The 22,466-nt window shown below is 53.5% G+C and overlaps 1 protein-coding gene across 2 annotated transcripts in view; it reads right to left on the reverse strand.

The window, feature by feature from the left end:
* Window positions 1-408: 408 nt before the first annotated feature.
* Window positions 409-22,466, reverse strand: part of srcap (Snf2-related CREBBP activator protein) — a 31,788-nt gene continuing 9,730 nt past the window's right edge. Inside the window, exons 9-33 of one of the 2 annotated variants that reach the window (XM_030339905.1) lie at window positions 21,694-21,778; window positions 21,379-21,468; window positions 20,955-21,128; window positions 20,586-20,830; window positions 20,015-20,192; window positions 19,757-19,893; window positions 19,486-19,655; window positions 18,934-19,263; window positions 18,085-18,271; window positions 17,442-17,611; window positions 16,849-16,994; window positions 16,381-16,599; window positions 14,976-15,140; window positions 14,645-14,797; window positions 13,837-14,133; window positions 13,424-13,626; window positions 12,701-13,014; window positions 12,109-12,311; window positions 11,393-11,562; window positions 10,768-10,964; window positions 10,082-10,196; window positions 9,577-9,711; window positions 8,781-8,957; window positions 7,701-7,784; window positions 409-7,555 (exon numbers count right to left, since the gene is read on the reverse strand). In XM_030339905.1, the coding sequence (XP_030195765.1) occupies window positions 1,997-7,555; window positions 7,701-7,784; window positions 8,781-8,957; window positions 9,577-9,711; window positions 10,082-10,196; window positions 10,768-10,964; window positions 11,393-11,562; window positions 12,109-12,311; window positions 12,701-13,014; window positions 13,424-13,626; window positions 13,837-14,133; window positions 14,645-14,797; window positions 14,976-15,140; window positions 16,381-16,599; window positions 16,849-16,994; window positions 17,442-17,611; window positions 18,085-18,271; window positions 18,934-19,263; window positions 19,486-19,655; window positions 19,757-19,893; window positions 20,015-20,192; window positions 20,586-20,830; window positions 20,955-21,128; window positions 21,379-21,468; window positions 21,694-21,778 (9,903 nt within the window). In that variant the 3' untranslated portion in view covers window positions 409-1,996. The remainder of the gene's footprint in view (window positions 7,556-7,700; window positions 7,785-8,780; window positions 8,958-9,576; window positions 9,712-10,081; window positions 10,197-10,767; window positions 10,965-11,392; window positions 11,563-12,108; window positions 12,312-12,700; window positions 13,015-13,423; window positions 13,627-13,836; window positions 14,134-14,644; window positions 14,798-14,975; window positions 15,141-16,380; window positions 16,600-16,848; window positions 16,995-17,441; window positions 17,612-18,084; window positions 18,272-18,933; window positions 19,264-19,485; window positions 19,656-19,756; window positions 19,894-20,014; window positions 20,193-20,585; window positions 20,831-20,954; window positions 21,129-21,378; window positions 21,469-21,693; window positions 21,779-22,466) is intronic. The other variant, XM_030339906.1, reaches the window with a different exon arrangement.

Raw genomic sequence — 22,466 nt, forward strand, 5'->3', positions numbered from 1 at the left:
GCGACTGTTTGTTTATGTGGACTTTACGCAAGAGTAGTTAATATAAACCCTTGCCATGGTGCAACTGCAATCACCCATCGATACACACGTAGTATCAAACCAACTAGTTTCAACATTTCGCTTAGTGTGGACCTTGCTTCCTAGCTTAAGGGAACTAGACTGGTGAAAGACTAATAGCACTACAGACACATTCAATTGGGTTTCCCATTTCAAAGACGACACCCATCATTTTATAAATTGAGACTCCACAAAAACATTTCACTTGGAGGACATACATTTCCTGTAAGACCTGAACCAAACGTAAAATTACCCATAACCTCAAACACCGTTTCAGAAGCCATTCACAGAGAGTTAACATCTTTCAAGGATACTACACTACAAAAATCATTGCCTCCAAGAACACAAAAAAACAGTAAACTTTTGGTCTTTTTATTCAACTCTCTTTTCAATAATTCAAGTAAAACGATGTGGAATTACAAGGGAACAAAAAGGAATGTAACAAACGAAATCAAGATTAGACCATCACCATAAACTACCCATTCCCTCAAAATAGCACCCTGCCCCAAAATTATTTAGACAAAAACCAGTCAACGTGAATTGACCATTTACATTGTTATCTGGAACTGTACCAGTATTTTATTCACATATTTTGTTGAGGTTCATTACAGGAAAGAGCAATGAATTCATGGCAACAGTACAGTATCAGATGGAAAAGAATAAAAAGTAAAGAAAAATAAGATTTGGTTGCACATCCTTGTTTGTTTGTAGGGGGACGTTTCATTTTTAAGCAAATAGCTTCTAGTGTTCGCCGCCCACACGTTCAAGAGTTTCAGAAGGCAAATCGAGGTTCATAACGCTTTTGGCCATACAGGCACTCTTAGTCAATAATGATTCATGGCCCTCTTTTTCAGAATCAGTTCAAAACCAGGTTGACCATAATAGAACTTGGGAAACTTAAGAAAAAGCAAAAAAGAAGACCATGATCCTGTTGCATGCCTGCAGTCCAAGGGAGCCAAAATAATACCTGGAAATTGAGTTGGGTTGGAGACGCTCAGGGCTCTGAAATGCATTGCGAGGTCCCAGTTATGTAGCAGATGATTGAGGCTGCTTTAAAAAAAAAAAAAAAACGTCAGAAGCGATGGGGCCATTTATCAGATGTGCAAAGAATAAATGCAAGGCTGGATTTAAAATGACAGGACCAAAACATGGAAAGCAAGAAGAAACAAAACAAAAGCCCCCCCACCCCCCCGTTAAGGACAAGCTCCAGCATAGTGCAGAAAAGATCACATTTACAGATCGATTCTCTTCCCGATACCCTGGAAGAAATAATAAAATATCCATAACTTATCAACAGACTACAAAACAATAGTCCCAACAGCCAACAAATATTTCAGAACCCAACCGTCTAAAACTTTCAACTTACAAGACATCTGCTCTCTGAAAAAGTATTTTTCTTGTTTGTTGCACAAACGATCTTTCATTAATAACCCCGTCGGAGGGTGCAAGTTAATCCCACCTTTAACACTTGAGTATTTTTTTCCAGTCTTTTAAATGATTACAGTACTTAAGTGTGAATCCACAACAACTTGTGTTTTATCACCTCACTCGTATTCAACCCACCCCCCCAGGGGCGTGTCCAACCACCGTCTGACCCCCCCCCCCGAGCAGTGCTCCCCACTACCGACCCCACGCAGGGCGCCTTCTGTTAAAGTCTTCTTTTTGTTCCCCCCCATGAGTCCGACATCTCTGAGCCATCCCCCAGGAGACGATGGCCGTACTGGCGAGGAGACCAGCTCCCGATGGGAGGGGGGGAGACCCAAGAGACGGGGAGACCCGCTGGCGTGGACGCTGTCACAGTACTCTCGCGCTTTTATTTCGTAGCGAAAAACAAAAAGCGGCAACGTCGTGGAGGTCGTGTCATGCGCTCCCCGCGCTGCCCCGGAGCAGCACCCTCCCCTTTCCTCTAGGCGTGTGATGTTCCCGGCGGCGCTCCCGGTCAGGTCTTGTTGTGGCGCTGCTGGCCGGCCGAGGACTGCGTGCTGCTGAACGAGGAGCGGGTGCTGGCAGCCGAGGACAGCGTGCTGCTGAACGAGGAGCGGGTGGTGCTGAACGAGGAGCGGGTGCTGGCGGCCGGGGAGCGGGCGTGCACCGCCGCCAGCGCCGCCACGCTCCGCAGCACGCGGTCCGGCGTGCCCTCCGCCCCCGAGCTGCTGCTGGCCTCCTGGGAGAGCTTGTGGGACCGCCTGCTGCTGCGCCGGCTCTCCCGCCGGCCCTCCCCCGAGCGGCTGCCCCTGTCCTTCCTGTCTCTGCGCGTGGAGCGGCGCTCCGAGCTGCGCTCGTGCTCGCTGCCCGAGGACGCGGCCCGGGAGCGGGACCCCCGGGGGCCCGTGCTCTGGGAGCTGAGGCTGGGCGAGCGCCGGCTGCTGCCGCTGCTGCTGCGGCTCCGGCTGCTGCGCCCGCCGCCGCCGCCGCCGCCCTCGCCGCTCCCGCTGCTGCAGGCGCTGTGGCCCCGCGACGACTCGCCCTCCTTCCCCTCCTTCTTCCCCCGGCTCCTCTTGTACTCCGTCCCCTCCAGGGGGGGCAGGAGGGACCCGGGACAGCGGCGGGTGGAGCGCGAGGCGCGGCCCGACTGGCCGGGCGTGGAGGGCTTGCTGCCGCTGGCTCTGTTGTTGCCGCTGGCTCTGCTGTTGCCGCTGTTCACAGAGTTGGTCTGGGGCGTGGCCGGTAAGCTTTTGGATTTGGGCTTCTTGTCAGCCGCCGGGGAGCTCCCGGCCGCCCTGGGGTCTTTCCTCAGCGTGTGCCCGGGGGTGTCCACCCGCCCCTTCATGGCCAGCAGCTTGGCCGCCGCGTTCAGGGCCGAGCACCTCTTCCCCAGGACTTCCGGCTCCGGGGGCACGCTGTTGGCCGGGGGCTTCACGTGCTTGCCGGTGGTCCTCCCCGACGACGCGTCGCTGCCGGACTCTCCGCCCGTGGACACGGCGGCGTTGCGTCTCTCCGAGCTCCGGGTGGTCCTCTTCCTGGGCCGGTTGCCATCGCCGACGCCGCGGCCCTGCAGCCCGCGCTTGGCCGAGCGGGTGAGCCGGTGCTCCTTCCGGTCCGAGGAGCGGTCCGAAGAGGAGGAGGAGGAGGAGGAGGAGGGCGAGCGGGAGGGTCTCCTCTGCGAGGCAGCGGGGTGCTTCTTGGCCTGCTCCCTGCCCGGCCGCGCCTTCTCCTGCTGCCTCCCCCCGGGCTCGGGGGAGGCGTCCAGCCGCCTCTTCTTGGTGGGGTGCCGGTTCTCGTAGGTCTTCCTGTGGTGCGCCCGGCGGGTGAGCGTGGCCGTGGAGCAGCCCGAGGACGGCGAGGAGGAGCGGGCCGAGTCCCGGCTGCTCTGGCGACTCTGGGATCTCTTGGTGCCCGAGGCCCTCTCGTCTCCGTCGCTCTCCTGCTTGGACCCTCGCCTGGGATCACCTGCAGTGGGTTTGGAATCTGGGCGGGGGGACGCTGGGGGCGCCTTCGCCTCCGAACACTCCGTGGCGTTCTTCTCGGGCTGAGAGCTGGAAGTCTCTGCCTTGTCGTCTTCAAGGGGAGCTCCGCTGTCCATGTTGGCTTCAACAGCGTTGGTGTTCTTTCTGGCTTCCTTCTCAGACTCCATATTGGACACTGGCTCTGGTGGAGAAGGGGCCAAGCAGTCAGCCGAGGGGGCCGGCGCGGGACCCTGGGGCCGGCCCTCGGTCTGGGCGGACGCCGATGCCTCCGGTGGTGCGCCATGGGAGGCCTCCTTCTGCACTGGAGAGGGGACGACTGCGGGGGCGGTGGCGGGACGAGGAACTCTCCCAGTTGCTGTTTCTGTGGACCCGGGTACAGCAGCAGTAGCTGGAGTGTCCTGGGTATTAGGCGAGACCTCGGTCGGCATAGCGACAGTGGTAGGTTCTGCGGTGGAAGATGAAGACGCTGAGGCTGATTTCAGAGGGGCTTGCGCTGCCACGGGGCTAGAAGTCCCCTGAGGGGTGGCGGCCACAGTAGTGGAGGTTGATAAAGTCCCCCCCGGTCTCTGCTCTGCTTCTTCCACTCCCTTTGAGGAAGGGGGTGGTGTGGTTGTCTTTGCAGAGGTTGCTTGGGTGGTGATGTTTGTATGCCGAGAAACGGTAGAAGAAGCTGGAGAATTAACCATAACAGGCTCGGCCAGGGATGTGGCTTGTGTGAGCGTTGTAAGTGGGGCTGCAGTTGCTGCCTCCTCAGTTGTTTTTTTTGGTGGATAGTTGGTGATTGGTTCCTCAGGGACAGTTGTTGTTGGACCTGCAGGTTCAGTAACTTGATTCACGGTGGACAACGAAGGGGCGATAGCGATGGCCTTTTCGACCGCTGATGACTTTGCGGCAGTGTGTGATGTTCCTGAAGTAGGCGAAGAGGTGGTGGTGGTGGTGGTGGTAGTAGCAGAAGTCATAACTGCGCTGGCTGGGCCTTCAGTAGGTGGTGCAGTAGACGTGGCAGTCTCCATGATTGGGTGTGTGGAGGTGGAGGTTGTAGATCCAGAGGGTGGCGTCGGTGTTGCAGAAGGCTGGGCCGAGGAAGGGGCCATGTTTTTCACAAATGTACTCTGGCACGCTGGTAACGCTGAACAGTTTGTTTTTGAGAGTGTGACACAGCCTTTTGTGGGAGGAGCCGACACAGCAGCAGCATCTGAAGTAACTTCTACTGAAGTGACATCGGAAGGTGTAGCGTGCAATGGTCTGGGGGCCGGTGTGGAGGCCGTTGTAGATGACGATGACGTTGTTGATACCGGCATTGATTTTTCAATGGGTGGGGACGTTTTTATTGTCGTGGAGCCGCCGTTAACTTCAGACGGTGTGGGAGCTGTCAGCGCTTGTTTAGCAGCTGGGATGGCGGCTGAGGCTGTAGTGATGTTAGGAACTGTAGCTGGCACCGCTGTGGTCGTGATCAGATCAGAGGCTGGTGGGGTCGATGACGGTGGAGGGGGAGCAAACACAGGCAATCGGGCTGGCTCTGCGACAGGACCTGACAAGTTTGTGGGGCTGGGTTTGGGATTCTGCTCTCTTGGGGATGGGTAGATGGGTGATGGCTGGAGGACAGAAGCTGCTGGACCAGATGTGTTCATCGTATCTGTTTTCTCCAACTTGGAGGGAAGAGAAGCCTGACTGGGGCCAACGACAGTCTCTACTGGAGCGGTGGATAGGGGCTTAGAGGGCAGGGAAGCCTGACTGGGGCCAACAACAATCTGTATTGGAGGGGGGGGTAGGGGCTTAGAGGGCAGGGAAGCCTGACTGGGGCCAACAACGATCTGTAATGGAGGGGGGGGTAGGAGCTTAGAGGGCAGGGAAGCCTGACTGGGGCCAACAACAATCTGTATTGGAGGGGGGGGTAGGGGCTTAGAGGGTAGGGAAGCCTGACTGGGGCAAACAACAATCTGTACTGGAGGGGGGGGTAGGGGCTTAGAGGGGAGGGAAGCCTTACTGGGGCCAACAACAGTCTCTGCTGGAGGGGTGGGCAGGGGCTTGGAAGCCTGACTGGGGCCATCAACTGTCTTTACTGTAGGGGGGGGTAGGGGCTTAGAGGGGAGGGAAGCCTGACTGGGGCCAACAACAGTCTCTGCTGGAGGGGTGGGCAGGGGCTTGGAAGCCTGACTGGGGCCATCAACTGTCTTTACTGTAGGGGGGGGTAGGGGCTTAGAGGGGAGGGAAGCCTGACTGGGGCCAACAACACTCTGAGCCGGAGGGGTGGGTAGGGGCTTAGAGGGCATGGAAGCCTTAATGGGACCAACAACTGGAGGGGACGGTAGGGGCTTGGAGGGCAGGGAAGCCTTACTGGGGTAAACAACAGTCTTTACTGGAGGGGCAGGGAGGGGCTTGGCGGGGGGCGACTGAACCTGTGAGCTACCAGGCTTCTGAGCGGCGGTCTTCGACCCTGGATCAGGACTGGCAGTGGTTTTGTTATTGGGTTTCTGTCCTGTAATGTCTGCCACAAGTGAGGCGTCCTTTCGGGGACGCCCCCTCCTGCGTTTGGGAGAGATGGTGGGGCTGGCCTCGGCCTTGGGTGGGGGGGGCGGGGGCAAGGGCTGGACTAAGGGCGAGGGAGGAGTCTTAGGAGGTCTTCCTCGTTTCCTTTTCACTGGCGTAGCAGCGACAGAGTTCTCGCTGGGAGCCGTCCCGGCGGCGGCGGCGGCGGGGTCTCTGCCGGGCGGCGTGTCCGTCTTCCTGGGCGCCCCGGCGCCCCGGCCGCGGCCCAGCTGGTGCTGCTGCTCGCTGAGCTGGGCCGCCATGCGGGACTCCGTCTCCAGCCGGCGCCGCACGGGGAGGTTCCTCAGCACGGGCATGTCCGGAGAGGCGTGGGGCGGGGAGTAGGGGTGGTAGCCCCGAGGCTGGGGGGTGGGGAGAGCGGGGCCGTGGTCCATGTCCTTGCCGGGGGGCCCTTTGGGTTTGCTCTCGGGGCTCTGGGGGGCGGCGTCTCGGCCGGGCTCAGAGGCGGAGCCCCCCGTCTGCTCCTCGGCAGCCTCCTCCGAGGAGCCGTGGCCGCCCGTGCCGCTGGCCCGCCTCCGCCTCTTGCGTGGCTCCTTGTCCGTCACCACGGTGACCAGCCTGCCGGGGAGCTTCCGGAGGACCTTGGCGGAGGGCGAGTCCTCCGACAGCCCCTTGAGGACCTCCCCGTCCGCAGACTGCCGCTTGCGGGGCGAGCGGGAGCTGGAGCTGACCGGAATAGGACCGAGGGCGTCCATGTGCGTGGTGTCCTCTCTGGCCGAGTACATCTGGTGGTCCACGGGGCAGTTGGACTCCAATGGCGAGACCTCTGTCATGGACCTCTCTTTCGTGCCCGTCTTCTCCTCTTTCTCCTTTTCCTTGCTAGCAACCTTCTCCTCCTTACTAGCCCCCTTCTCCTCCTCACTAGCCACCTTCTCCTTCTCCTCGCTAGCCACCTTCTCCTTATTAGCCTGCTTCTCTTTACTACAGGGCTCCTCCCTCTCAGTAGTGACCTGCTCCTCCGGCCTCTCCTCCTTACCCCTGGGCTCCGGAGCGGCAGAACGCTGACCCTCTGTCGGCCCGTCGGTTTGGGGTCTCCCCTTGGCCGGGGACGAGGGGGCAGGGGAAGGCACTGGGCCGGAGACGGCGCGGTTCAGAGTCCTGCCTTTAGTGGGCTCTCTGGTGGGGGAGGAGTCTTTAGCGTGTTTGGAGGAGGCGGGGCTCTTAGTGTTGGGGTCTGCGCGGGTCGGGCTAGCAGTGCTGGTGCTGGGGGGGGAAGCAGCAGCAGCAGCAGCCGCCGCCGCCGCCGCCGAGTCTTTGGACGGCGGTCGGCCTCTCAGGCCGGAGCGGGGTCTCTCAGGCACTTCTCGGGGGGCCGGCGGCGGGCTGGGCTCGGGCTCCGGGGACGCGCCGCGCAGCCGGCCGCTGGTCCGGGTGGAGGTGGCGCTCTTGTCTTTGGGCTTCCGGCCCCGGCGGGCGGGGGTCACCGCGGGGGTCTCTGCGGAGGCGGGCGGCGACGACGCGTCGTCGTCCGAGGAGGCGTTGTGCTTCAGGCCCTCCTCCTTGGCCTGGTCCAGGCCCTTCCGGGCCGCCTCCACTTGTTCCTGGGAACAAGGAGAGCTCGGGTCACATCGGCTCAAAGGACAACATGGGTCAAAGTAGCTAATGATGCCACTCCCTCGACCAGTTAAGCCTGATAAAATGAAGTAGAGCACGGCACCAACACGGCCAATGTCAAGGCGTCGTTACCTCCGCTTGCTTCAGCTCCTCTTTACACACGTCTTCCAAGGACGCCTCCAGGAAGTTCATTGCATAGCGCTCTATGGGAGTGAGCTGGGGGAGGCAAGAGAGGAGAGGGTTAGTCTTGGTGGTTGGCCTGGATGGGCGGGGTTCCCCGAAGTTTGACAGGTCTTTCAGTCATGAGCGCCCGCCTCGAACGTCGGACATCAAAACTGAAAGTGACACTGAGTAGCATACTGCTGCTCTGGCGGAGCATTGAAACAATCACACGGCAAGTTTATAAAGATATCCAACATCGATCTGAGGGGGGGGGATCTAAAGACACGATCAGGAGCCTTGTGGTTCTAGAGAGGTATACCTGCTCAGGAGACGGGCAGCAGTGCTACTTTCTATAGAGCCATCGTTTGGTCAATACTTCCACACAAGAGGCGAATTACAAAGTACTTTGCCCTAAACAATAGCTTAACTAAAACCCTGTTAACCCGGATACGTCTCACATTACAAAATGTCTGCAGTGGATTCATTCACTGTTTAGAAGTAAACAGTAAAAACGAGTGCACAAGTCGGTCCTACGTGTTGAGATTTGGACTGAATCTATGGAAGAAGGGCGCTTATGTCCCATCTAGTCATTATTCTATAGGCCATATAACCGAGCGACACTTGTCGAAGTTGTCACATTGCATTTGACACACAGCATTGTAGGCTAGACAATGTCACACATGCTACAATTCTATCTGTTTTATTATTATTAATGTTTTACACAAATACCGTCAAGTCATGTACTGTATACCCTGGTGAAATGTCAGGAGGCTATGCAAAAATAGATAGCGCCCAAGCTGAGAGGGGGTCTGAGTACAGTAACCGTGGCAACAATTTTCAGATGAAATCAAAACAGAACTTCAAATCCGACTCGAGTATGAAGTACTAAATTATTTGTCCTCGCTACTAATTTGTTCCAGCCAGTCGGTTCTTCTGGGACACCAGAGGATTGCAAAATGGGACTTGAATAACTTTATAATCACTAGGATCGCCGTGGTTTGGGATTACAGGTTATTACTCGCTGGCATTCAAACCAACGGACGCCCTCACCTGCTCCACCAGCGCGGCTATTTCCTGCTCCGCCTTGGAAAGCTCCTCCACTTCCTCCTGGTCCCCTCCGTCGTCCAATGGGATGTTCTCGTTGAACTCCGCCAGTTCCGCCACCTGCTCCGCCTTGGCCTGGGAGGCGGCTACGATGTCCTCCTCGTCCTCAGCGCGACAGAGGGCCTGGAGAAAAACCGTGACACGATCCGAACCGTGAGTTCTGTGATCCGTTGCACCCCTAGTTATGAGTAACGGGTACCCTTTTGAAGTGTACGGGAAAATAGGTAGAATTGGTGAACAACAGAAAAAGGTGAACATCAACTAAACTGAAGAGAATTCCCTAAACAGAAGCCTGGCTTCACAGTTGGCCGTGGCTCTACTTTCCATTAGGGGTTGAGATGAAAGTACATTTTATGTTCCAAAAAATGTATGAGCTCAATCTTCCAATTTCTAAGTCATAATGAATGCTTAAATTGTACCGGTCACACTTGACCATAAGGGTACAATAATAAGCCATTCATTAACATCAGTGAATTCAGAAATACCCTATTCAATAATGAATACCCAGATAATCATGAACACCATTCCTTAAATGATAACTATGCTATTAGTTAACTATTAAATCAACGATTAGTGAATTGAAGCTAGTTCTCATTAGTGCCTTAACTCATGTTAATGAATTAACGTTGGTGTCAAGTTATCAACACAACGAATGACCATAGCCGACTCCCGGTAGTCCCGGTAGCAGCTAGCTGGTCCACCTAAAGCCTGTACATGAGTAGCTAGGTGCTGTGCGGCTGACCTGCTCCAGGATGGTGGTGCTCTGCTTGTGGGCCGACTCGTCGTCATCCGGCTGGGGGGCCGCCACCACCACCACCTCGGCCACCGCCTCCTTCTTCTCCCCCTCGTTCACGTCAAACAGCTCCCGGATGGTTTGCTGTGGACAGGGAGGAAGGCGCTAATGAATCCTCCTCTTCAATAGGCCTCGGTGGCCAGCCTCCTACACGCGTGTTGGAGGCGTGCAGGCCAACAAGCCTTCTTGGGTCGTACACAACTTCAAATCCCTCCTCAAAAACACATGGTTGCTAACTGTAGGGTTATCCTTTCTGGTTATGTTGTGCGTGCATGTGGAACCAAGACGAAACATATAATTACGGTCAATCCCTGTTATTTCCAGAACTGAGGAAATGTTAAATGTATTGTTGCTCACCATTGATATAACTCCCAAAGAGGTGGTTATTGTCTCTATTGATGTGTAAAGAGAAGGAGCCTCCGGCTGGCCCACTGTTATGAGGGTGAACCCCTACCTCTTTGAAGAACGCCGTGGTGAAGTTTCCCCCGTCGATGGCCATGTCTCCCAGCATCCTCTTCTGATTGGCCTTCTTCAGGATGTTCTCCTCCACCGTGCGCTCGCTTATCAATCTGACGGAGACACCAAGGAGGCCAATAGGTTGGTTATCGTTGCCCGTCATCGTTATGGAAACACAGAAGGACCAAACTGCACACAGTAGGGTTCAAAACTGGTGGCCCAGGAACAAAAGACAAACTCGCCAATATAAAAGATACATGATCTCAGCAGCGTCCCAGGTGATGGAGCGGAAGGGTGGTAGTTTGATTCCTGTCGAGGAGTCGAGGTGTCCCTGAGCATAACAGCTAACCCCAACGGCTCCGGGCGAGCTAGTTGTTGCCTTGCATTGTTGACGTTGGTATGCGAATGTTTTAATCATAGGGTGGATGTAAGGCCATAATTGCAAAGAGCTTTCAGTGGCCGCTGGTGAGAAAAGCACCCCATTTTAAAAAGGCACTCCATTTACCATCTCCTTGCATCAGGAACCTTAGTGAGAGCTACATCCGTATGTCATGACGTGCAGCCTTGCAGAGAAGTAGCGGCCCATCGAACGGATATCATACATGAGCGACCCGAGATGACCCGCCCCCATCACTGGAGCGGCGGCCCGGTCCCGGGGAGCGGGGGCGGGGGGGGGGGGCTCACCGGTAGATGTGCACGTCTCTGGTCTGGCCGATGCGGTGGCAGCGGTCCTGGGCCTGGGCGTCCATGGTGGGGTTCCAGTCGCTGTCGTAGAACACCACGGTGTCGGCGCCCGTCAGGTTGACCCCCACGCCGCCGCTGCGCGTGGACAGGATGAAGCAGAAGATGCGGCGGTCGTTGTTGAAGCGCTCCATCAGGGACTGAGGGAGGGGTGAGAAGGTACATTAGGAATCACTTCATCTACACACGCATTATATCTTGCACGTCCTGGCACTCAAAAAAGAAAAAAGTTAAATGGTGCGTTAGTTGTGTAGCATCTTAACCTACCTTTGTCGTAGACAAGGAATGGGTTAACCTAGCGACTGTTTGCACTTGGTTCCATGAACCTCATTACTGTACCGCAGCGATGTATTGTTCTGACAAATGTAGTTACCGTATTATAAGTCGCTTTGAATAAGATCGTCTCCTCAATGTATAAGCCAATCAGCACCATGCTGTCTTTTTTACAGAGTCGTACAACAAATAGAAAAAAAAGACAGTGGCTTTGACCTGAAATATGTGGTTCTCTATATGGGTTACAACTGTAATTTAATGAATGGGTATTTATCACACACACACACACACACACCTGTCTCATCTCCACGCGGGTGCTGCCGTCCAGACGCAGGTAGATGTGTCCGTGGTAGTTGAGGAACTGCTCCAGCACGTCCAGCATCCGCGTCATCTGGGTGAAGATGAGCACCCGGTGGCCGCCCGTCTTCAGCCGCCGCAGCAGCGTGTGGAGGGTCTGCAGCTTGCCTGCACACACACATTACGCATCAACTTATTGGAATTCTGGTAATGTAAACAAACACACAAAATCATGTACAGCTACGCCGTTCACAATACTGCATTTAAATGGAGCTGCCAAGACTATTTTCATTACACAGACAAACACAGACACACACACACACACATCGCAGTGTGGCTGAAGGAAAAAAAATGCATATTATGTACGCAAATCATTTTCCACGGACACTAGGCATGTGGCCAAAACCAATAGATTTGATTACTTTCTCCCTCCATTAACCCAGTGTTGTGGGTCACTGCATGAAATTTGTTTGCGTGGACAAATGGAATTCGGGAAGATCATTTTACGGCTTAGTGCGGGTTGACCTGGAATCAACTCGACACAAATCCATTCCTACTTTTAGTTGTAAAATAAAGAAGCTTTACATGATGACCAAAAACTGAATTGACAGTCTTCCAGATCCAATTAGTCTGTGAGGAATGGGGGTCCTTTCCCAAGCAGCCTTACAGCAGAGCTGCTTGCGGCAGACTAAACCCAGGTGGACCGGCACCTACCACAGTCGTACTGGATGAGCCTCAGGTCGGGGAAGTGGGTCCGCATGTTGCACTGGATGCGGTGCAGGTTGCGCGTGAGCGGGGCGAGCTGCGTGGACAGGGCCGAGGAGAAGACGACCTGCTTGTGGCTCAGCGAGGGGGGCGGGTGGCAGCAGTGCATGGTGATGGGGGCCGCCTCCACCGGGGGGATCACAAAGGTGAACCTGGGGGCAGCGGGAGCACACGCATGGCTGGGGGTGAGCGGGATAGCTTTGGTGAGGTCTCGCAGATCTGACTCATAGATTCATCCGGAGTCTGGTCGCAGAGCAAATTCAAATCTGGTTGACACTTTCACTTTGTGTTCCTGGGAAAGGGGGTCTGCATGTCTATACTTGCCAGAGTTACACAGATATTACGTTAGCCTGTTCCTATACAAGTTAACAGCTTGGACAAAAGCTTGAATACATGAAGCAAATGCCCCCCCCCTTCACAATCTGTAGTGAACAAGGCAAGGCTTGTAAACAGACCAATAATGAATAGCGTTTCTACAGCTCTTATAGTTTCTATACCCTCAGCCACACATAACCAACAGAAGCAGGCCCCCGTCCCGTACCGGTCGATCATGTGGTAGAGCAGGTTGAGCCTCTGCTCGGGGCTGTGGATGGCCTCCTTCAGGGCCCGGCTCTGGACCCAGTGGTCCGCGTGGTGATGGGACTGGGCCAACAGGCAGGCCGTGTGGCCCGACCGCCCCCACTCCCCCAGGGGGCCCACGGGGGCCGGAGAGGGCTTGGAGCCCGGGAGGAAGGTCAGGAAGTCGAGGACCTCCAGACCGTAGATGGGCCTGGCTCCGCAGTGGAGGTCGTTGACCCGGGACAGGAAGTCCAGCTTGCTGCGGTGCTGTTCTTCACGGAGCTCTGCCAGCGAGGGCTGGGGGAGGGACAGGCGACGGGAAGGTTAACAGCTGATGGTTGTAGTGAGGCAAAGCCCCAGTGTTCAGGGTACAAGTGTTTTAAATATACAAGGTGCTCCAAGAATCAGAAATTCCTTCTCATTACTGGCCCCTTTGCTCTGTAAGTGAACAGCAGCGCTCGGACAGCACTTCCTTTCTATTTCCAGGCAAAACCGGCACGGTTAGCCCCCATACAGTGGGGGCTGATTTTTTTAAGCAAAGTTACAACCGGTTCATATATTGGCAATTTAAAGCAACCTGTTGTCCCTTTAAAAAACGCTGACGTTGGATTACTGCAGACGTTGGATACCCGTTCAATACCAAAAGCTATTGTATGTGACCGTTCACACCGTGTGTTGACGAGGGGACTTGACATGAGACACTGACCAAGTAGAAAAGGGAGCGACGAGGCGCACGGGTGGGGACCCTCGGCCAGGGGGGGGCTCGTGAGGCCGGGCTGGCTTTGGGAGGGGGGGCGGGCTTGCTGCCGACGCTGGTGTCCCGCGGTGCCACTGCTGAAGACTTGGAGGTAGAGGTGGAGGCCATCGAGGGCGACGAGGATGACGATGAAGGGGTCACCAGGACGGGAGCTGAGGGGCAGGCGGGAGGGCAAAGCAGGAGCGTCAGCGGGTTTCTAACTGGAACACACGTTCTAACAATCACCGTTCACACCAAGCCGCGCGGTCCAGTGACCGACCAGTGGCGCATCAGAACCCTGATGGAGAATCCACCAGGAGAACCCGACAGCTCCTGACCAGGCGACGTGGTTCAACGCTCAGAACACCGTCGTCGGTTCTCACCTGACTGCACCACGGGGGGCGGGGGGGCCTGCACCACCTTCAGGATGGTGCGGGGGGGCTGGGGCAGGGCCGGGGAGGCGCTGGGGATCCTGGGGGGGGCCATGGTGTAGGTGGCGGTGGCGGGTCCAGGGGTGCGATGGGAGACCGTCAGGGGAGTCCTGACGGGGGTGAACTGCAGGGGGGCCACGCGGGGCGAGGGGGCGACGGCCAGGGTGGGCACCGTCCCGCCCTCCTTGCCGGTGGCCTGGCGCACGACGATCTTCACGATGCCAGGGCTGCTCACCATGGAGGAGGTCACTGGGGGGGGGGGGGGGGAGAGAGGTTCACGTGAGGAGGAGCACGGCAGCAGTCATGTGGACGACGTCTATGGGAGGGACAGGGGCCATCTGGGGAAGACATGAGAACCGCTAGACCCGCATGGAACACATGCAAGGTAGATGTGGCCACAGAGGGTGACACACTGAGGGGCATTCCTTAACAGAGGTAAAAAAAACAAAAAACAAAGAATGAAAGAAGTATTTCCATCCAATGACACCAGAATGAGTTGTCCTGCCCAGACTTTGTTTATACAGAAGAATGGAAAACAGGAAAAGGAAAGGGAGTGGTGGTGTTGTGCACAGGGGGTTCGGTGCTGGTGGTGTTGTGGTTGGTGGTTCGTGTTGATGGTGGTGAAGGTGGGCTAGTGGGGGCGTGGGTGGTGGTGTTTTGGTTGGGGTAAGAGGGTGGCGGTCAAGGTTGATGATGGTGTGGATGCTGAGGTTGGGGTGGTGGTGGGGATAGGAGGAAAAGAGGGGTGAGAGGGGGAAACCTTGAGAGGAGACACTGAGAGGCAGCTGGGTCCCAATGGGAGCTGGAGAGGTGTGAACAGGGTGTGTGCTGGCTGTGCTGAGGACAGCCACCTGGGCCGGCTGGCTGATCAGGTGGTGCTGCCCCCCACTGGACACCAGGTGCATCACATTACCTATTGAGAGAGGGAGAGAGAGAGCAAGAAGTCATTAAATAACCAAATCAAATGCATTTCCATAGTACATTTGGCTATAAATCCGAAACCGCATGCTGCTTCAGAGGGAGGATAGAAACAGTTCAGAGTTAGCTTGTAATGTCATGCTGCCACCTCTTAATCCTAGGTTAATGCTCACCTTGTACTTGGCGTGGTGGTGCCATTGGGACATGGTGGATCTGAGCTCCAGACAGAGTCAGCTTGTTGCCCTGGAGCTGGAAGGTGACCGGTTTACTGCCCTGACACGATGACATGGGCCGGCCGGCCAGGGAGGCCAGCTGGGCAATGCTCACTACCTCACCAGCTAGAGAGAGGGCACAGAGCAACGCGGTTCAGAAGCGGAACTGGAACCCTGCAATTGTGGTTCAAGGATCGTCGTCCCGCTGTGTCCCGTTGATATGCATCTTACTGGTCACCACCCTAATAGAATAGTATCATTCCTCTGTTCTGAAATACATCAGACCACAGAAAAACTATTCTGACAGTAATCCATTCAGAATTGATCACACCATAGGCAGGGGTGCAAAATATTTTTTTTGGAGTTACTCAGGTGAGTACTCAGGTGAGTACCAGTAGATGGTGTTCGATACGCACCCCACACATAGCCCCACACGTAACATCTGATCTTATGAAACGTACCTAGTTTCACAAATGAGATTCCGTTATCAATACACAACTTCTGAAGCACAACTGTGTTTTTTGCTACACCCATTTTATCATACTGCAGCAGCTTGACCACGGAGCGTTGCGATCAGCTGATTTCAGGCAGTTCTCCAGTGTGTTCAATGCATAGCGCACACAGCGCACACCAGGGCACATTTCAGCGCTTATCATTCGTATCGAGCCTGGCACATCTTGACGCCACTTTAAAAAAAACATTTTCTTTGCATGTGGCAGTCGCCAATTAGCTGCTCAATGTATTTAGTTTTTTAGATCTGTTAACTAGGGATCGACCGATACGTATTTTTTAGGGCCGATACGATACCGATATTTTTTCATCAGACTTAGCCGATACGCCGATACGCCGATACCGATATTTAGAGCCGATACTACTTTTTTTTTTTTTTTTTTTTTTTTTTGCTCCCTCAATCAAAAAATTACACTGATAACAAATGTTACAAGTCTCAATTAAAAAAAAGGAACATTTATTGAACTTCAATATAAAAAACTATATTTAACAAATAGTAAAAACAGGTGAGGTAGAACAAGTAAAAAAAAAAAAAAATAAATAAAAAAAATCGGTGAAAATCGGCCACGTATCGGCCGATACCGATACACGTAAAAAACGCGAATATCGGCCGATAATATCGCCCGACCGATATATCGGTCGATCCCTACTGTTAACTACGCAAAAGCGTTTTCGTGACACAAGTGACGTTACGCATCCTTGATTATGGGCGCGCGTGCGTACTTGCATACCAGTTATGCGCACCCCTGACTAAAGGAACGTATTACAGTAATAATGTTTTGAATTACTATCAGCAGCAGTGAAGGCTCAGACTGCAGGAGAACACACCAAGCAGGGGGTCTGTGTGGGTACTCACAGGGCAGCCGGGCCTGCATGTCAGGACTGAGCAGCACCCTCTGGGGCAGGACCTGGCTGGGGATGGGGGTGGGCTGGGCCGGCACGCTGGGGGCCCCGGGGGCGCTGGGGGCCCTGACGGTGAGGATGGGCCGGGGGCCACTGGACCTCACCGCCGTCTGGGGGTTGGGGTGCACTAGTGGGCGCGGAGGTGGCGGCGTGGTGGCCACTGAACACACAACTGAGAGAGAGAGGGACACAGAGACAGGGAGAGACAGACGTATACAGATACGGGAAGGAAAACGATTTAAGATGAATTAGGGAAGATGGATGGTTCACATGATTAGGTTGTATGAACAGAAGCCGATCCTTTAATATATCAAAGCATAAAGATCAACAACAGTAACTGCACGCCACACGGGCTCAGTTTTCTTATTTCTTATTACGCATTATTTCCCCACATACTGTACGTTCATCTCTCTGTACTGACCTTGTTGGACCACGGGGGCCGGTGGTGGGGGGGTCTCGGCGACGCTGGGGGCTTTAGGGGTCTGCGCGGCAGGCGGCACCGGGCAGGTGGGCTTGTTCATGAGCAGAACCGGCCGACTGTCCGTCTTGGGCGGCGGTTGGAGAGTCCTGACGGTGAGACATGACCCAGGATTACATGAGGCTGGGAACTGCTGGCTTCAACATTAGGGTCCGAGTACGGCTAATCACACCGTCTGAGGGAGGCTTGTTCTTTAGCAGCGAGGCCGCATGGAACATTTTCGGGGTACCGTGCTCGCATGCAGGAATTTAGAAAACGGGGGCAACCCAGGGTCGGGTTTGTTTTAATGAGAGACAGCGCCGCGAGGAAGGATCGCAAGTAGGCCAACTTGTGACTTCTCGTCAGAAAGGAAGGCGGAACAATGAATTAATGTTGTGTTTGCAAGACATTAATTATTCTCTCAACGGTTTTAGGGCTAATTGTAGGGCAGCTCCGGGGTACAGGATAGATCGTGTTTATGGAAAGAATCCCTTTTCCATCGGGGCCCTGAATGAGGCAGGGCCGCTCCGCACTCAAAGCGCCGTGTCTCCCCGTACCTGTTGACCTTCATGCGCACTGGTTTGGGTCTCGGGGGCGGCTCCGGAGGCTCCATGATCTCCTGGATGAGCTGCCGGCCCACTTTGTGACGGGGCATGAAGACGTCGGCCCGGTACCGAGAGACCCGTCCCTCTAAGCCCAGGAGGTCGAACATGGACAGGTCACAGCGCTGAGGAAGGCAGGGTTGGTTTTAATGCGAGGTCACACAGTGCTGCATGATTCATGGGTTCAGCTTGTAAGGTTGACTGAACGAAAACAACACTAACACAAACAATGTCCCCATTTCTAAAAAAAAATACAAACCACAAGGGCTAACTACATCATGTAGAACCAAGGATTCCTTGATCAGTTATCGTGATGATGGATTCTTCTTATCGAGGCCTTCACATGGGCTCTCGTAAAGGATGAGTCATCAATAAAATCTTTGTGGAGGAGCTTTTCTCTCTTACTTGTCAACCTGGTAAACAAGCTCAGGCCTCCGCATCCCGTCTCTTACTGCACTATGCCCTTACTAGGCACACAAACAAATCCCAGACATGCTGACTCTTTGCCCAACAAACAAGCCGGATTGTCTCCCCAGTGAGTCCACAAACATCGAGTGCGTGTAGCTCTCCCCCCAGGGGGCCCCCACGGCACACTGACCTTCAGAGGAGAGACCTCCAGCACGTCCTGCACCAGGGAGGCCGTGCGGAACACGATGGGCTTGGTGATGAAGGGGGACTGGATGGGCCGCGGGTCAAACAGGTTGGGGTGGTTGCACACCTTACGGAGCTGCATCAGGATGTTGATCACTGACATGAAGTGTCCGCTGGCCAGGGTTTCCCGTACTCTGTGAGACGGAGAGGAAGGAAATGGTGGGTTATTCACCGTAGAGACAAGTCTTAAGGCCGATTTAGGGTCGTTTTAGACGCAGAGACGTAAGCAGGTAATTTACACAAGGGACTTGTTTTAGACAAGTTTTGATTTACGGTTCCTTTAAGGTTCCTTAAGGATTGCGCGTGTTGCAAGGGGATTCTCCGCCAGAACAGTAGTGGGAGCAACGAACAAATCTGTGGGCGCGGAAGTGGAAATCGCTGGCTTGTTTATATTTATCATAATTCGTTCTTGTGTTTTCTTCTTCTCCTTCTTCAAAATTCTTCATTCGCTTCTGTCACGGCCTTTTAAAAATGGCGCTATTATGCTGTAAAACCGGAAATGTGAGACACTAGTCGCATAGTCAGCAATTTTGGTCCGACGCACTTAAGCACGTAAGGGGGGATATTTTACCGCGCAAGGGGGGGTTATGTATCTTACGTGCTTACGCGTTACGTCTAAAACAGAGCATATATCGGCCTTTAAGAGGACTAAAACGTCATGATGTCAACAAACACTTTTCTCACCGCTAGTGGACGAAACATTCATACAAGAGGAACAATCATTCAGAAAAAAAACGAAGTTCAAAAAGGCAAGTAGCCGACGGATAGCCCCGCTGAACGAAAAGCGACCACTTACGCTGCCTGCGCCATGAAGTCGTCGTAGAGGAAGCGCTGCCTCTTGGACAGGCGGCAGCGCACCACGTGCTCGTACTTCTTGGGCATCTGCTTCTCCACGTCCACCTTGATCCTGCGCAGCAGGAAGGGCCTCAGCACCTTGTGCAGCCTCTTGATCAGGCCCTCGTTGTACTCCTGGCTGCCCTCGATCATCCCCGTCAGCGGGTTGGAGAACCACTCCTTGAACTCGCGGTGGGACTGGAACACGTGGGGCATGAGGAAGTGCATCAGGGACCACAGCTCCATCAGGCTGTTCTGCAGGGGCGTCCCCGTCAGCAGCAGTCTCCTGTGGCTGCGGGCGCCAAGGAAACAGGGACGGGTTAGACATGGGACCAGCTTTGTATAGCGGGGTTGGGGACCCCGAGAAAGTCTGAGAAAACAGTTGGTTCCACCCATATAAACCAGTAGGTCGATTTCAAAAAGGAAATGATTAATACGAGTCAGACTTGGAAATTCCTCCCTGGAAGGAGATTCCCATCGGACCGAGATGAATCACGCGTCAAGTTTTACCGACCTGTTGAAATTGAGAAGGCTCTGCCAGCGCTGGGACTTGAAGTTCTTGATGTTCTGGGCCTCATCCAGGATCAGGTAGCGCCAGGACTTGCGTCGGAACGCCTGGTGATCCTGAAGAACCAGCTTGTAGGACGTGACGCACACGTGGAACGCATTAGGCTTGGTCCATCCCTGAGGAAGAGAAAGAATCCATCAAGATGGGAAGGAAAGCTGTGCTCTCACAATTCAGCAGGTTGTGTTTCATATTTTTATTGCATGCACGTGTTACACACCTGTCTCTTCATCTTGCGTTCCTTCTGACTGCCAAAGTAAGTGAGGATCTTGAAACCAGGACACCAGCGTTTCAGCTCCATCTCCCAGTTCAACATCACACTCGTGGGGACGATGATGAGGTGAGGGCCCCAGTTGCCTGCATGCACAAGGTGAACGGACAAACCATTATTGAGTAATCCTGTGTACAAAGCTGCACAAGTCACTGCGTACATTTGAATTCATCGGGTGGGCGCAACCAGACGCACTGAATGGGTTACCTTTCTCACAGGCCAGGTGGGCAAGCAGAGCTATGGTCTGAATGGTCTTGCCCAAGCCCATCTCGTCAGCCAGAATGCCGTTGAGCTTCTTCTCGTACATGGTGACCAGCCAGTCCAGGCCGATGTGCTGGTATTCACGCAAGGTGCCGTCCAGGAGAAAAGGGATGGGCGTCTTGACCTGGATATAATCGTCCAAATGGAAGGAACCCATTAACACACGACGGGTCTCCTTAGGGCTGGACGATATGGAAATGTGCATCACCGCGATAATTATGGGCAATGCTAATCAAAACAGATAAATATATAAACGTTGAATTCAAAACACCCCTCTTAACATTCCAACAAACGATCCCGATAAGTGGATAGCTATATCAAATGTCGTCACAATAACTTGCAAAGATAAATAATAATAATATTGAATTATTACCCAGCCCTATTATTACCCAGCCCCAGCCCTACTACTTCCTATACGTACATCTGTACTGAAACAGGTCTCCTCTCCAGTTAAAGGACCTGCTCCATGCCAAGCTATGATATTAATACAGGTCATGTTCTTGTGACTTGGACCCACCTTAGTGGTGGCCAGCGTGTAGCCTTTGGGTTGCAGGCTCTCGGCAGTAGCAGCAATGTGGCTGATCTCCTTCTTGGGTCTGGAGCCGGCGGACGGAGGGCTGTTGTCTCCCTCTTTGAGCAGGACCTCCATGCCCTCATCCCCACAGCTGTCCTCGTCACTACCCTCCTCTTCATCCTCCTCTTCCTCATCACTCTGCTCCTCGTCCTTCTCACTGTCCTCTTCCTCGCTGTCTTCTGGTGAATCTGAGACACAGACATACAGAAACACACGGCTTGATTCTTCGGACAAAAAAAACACTCAGGGCATGATGTAATAAAAAAAACATTGTGATAAAAAACGGATTGACATTTAGTGTTTAGCAATTACCTGAAGAGGAGGAGTTAGTTTCCGCATCGCTCTCATCTTCCTCCGTCTCTACTTCGTCGTCCCCGGATACCTCAGAGTCCGAGCTGGCTTTAGAGGCCGAGGCAGAGGGCTCCTCAAAGTCTGACGTGTAGGCCCCCTTGTACTTCTCCAGAAGCTCATCCATGCTCATGTCACCTGTTGGGATATCAGGATATCATTCAAGGCACAGTGGCGCTGCTTGAAAGGTAACATGAATGAATGGCGAAGTGACAAAATAAGTCAGATCAAGCTATAGTCTTTATTTATTCCATTTATCATTCAATACATAATACAGAATGGCCAGAAGGTTGCTGGCATTTTATTGAGATTAAACCACAGCAATGTCACTGAAGCCAGTGGCTCGGCCACTGGCTTAAGCGTGAATGTAAAACCACGAGGACTCTACCTTCTTTTGCCAGGTCGTCCAGTTCTTCTGCATGGTCCACGGTGCCCTCCACCTTCTCTTGGGCATCGATGGTGTCCTCCTGATCCTCTGCTGTGAACAGCAGAGAGCAGACGCACAAGTCTTCAGTAATTATGTTTGACCTCAGATGACACCAAGCAACAGTGCCCCGATGTTAACTAGAAAGAAGGTGGGAGGGAATCTGTTGCCCCCCCACTCAATTGTATACATAATACTTCCAGTAGGGATTTCACTGGTTGTATATATTTCAACAGTGTGAGTGCTCTCAGTGAATACTATGGGATAGGCATGTCTTACCATCCTCTTCGTTGGCATTAAACTCCCCATCTTCCTCCTCGACTGAGGTGGAGTTGTCATCCGAGCCCTCCTCGGAGGCCGAGTCCTGTGAATAACCAGCATTACTCAACCTTCTAGAAAACAACATTTCAAACCCAGAGAGCAGCAACAACTCGCTGTCCGGCCACAACCTGCATTTCTTTTGTACAACAGACCAAAAGTCACACACCAAAAGAGGACGATTTTTTTTGGTTTTACATACAGAGTTTTGTTTTACATTAAGTCATAAAATAAGTTATTTCATGTAAGCAGGTCGGATAGACCAGTCCCTCTGGAATAAGAGAGAGTCTCCTTCATCTAGACCGGTCATTCAAAGCTGCTTGCATAAAATAACAAGTTAGTTCATGTTAGAAGGTTAGAATGACCAGTCACTATGAAATAAGAGGAAGTCTCTTCAATCTAGAAACCTCAAGGGATACCACCTCAGCACTATTCTGTGATACAACACAAACCAACAATAGCCATCAAATTGACCAGAAATTAGCATGCATATCTCGGCCCGGCCACAATCGGCTGTGATCTCAAAAAAGAATAATTAAGAAAACATTTTGAGTGATATGCAGTCATTGTGAACGCACTGCGGATGAACTCCACGTCACTAATGTCATGGATAGGCCAGTCAAGTCTCATGACAAACAAGCATTTCCAAGAGGAAATAAAGCTCATATAACAGCGCAGAGAAAATAGTCCCTTTAAAAACACTCCAATTTTCTAGTTCTTCCTTGTATCGCGAG

Source organism: Gadus morhua, chromosome 18 (genome assembly GCF_902167405.1).
Source record: "Gadus morhua chromosome 18, gadMor3.0, whole genome shotgun sequence".
Taxonomy (NCBI): domain Eukaryota; kingdom Metazoa; phylum Chordata; class Actinopteri; order Gadiformes; family Gadidae; genus Gadus; species Gadus morhua.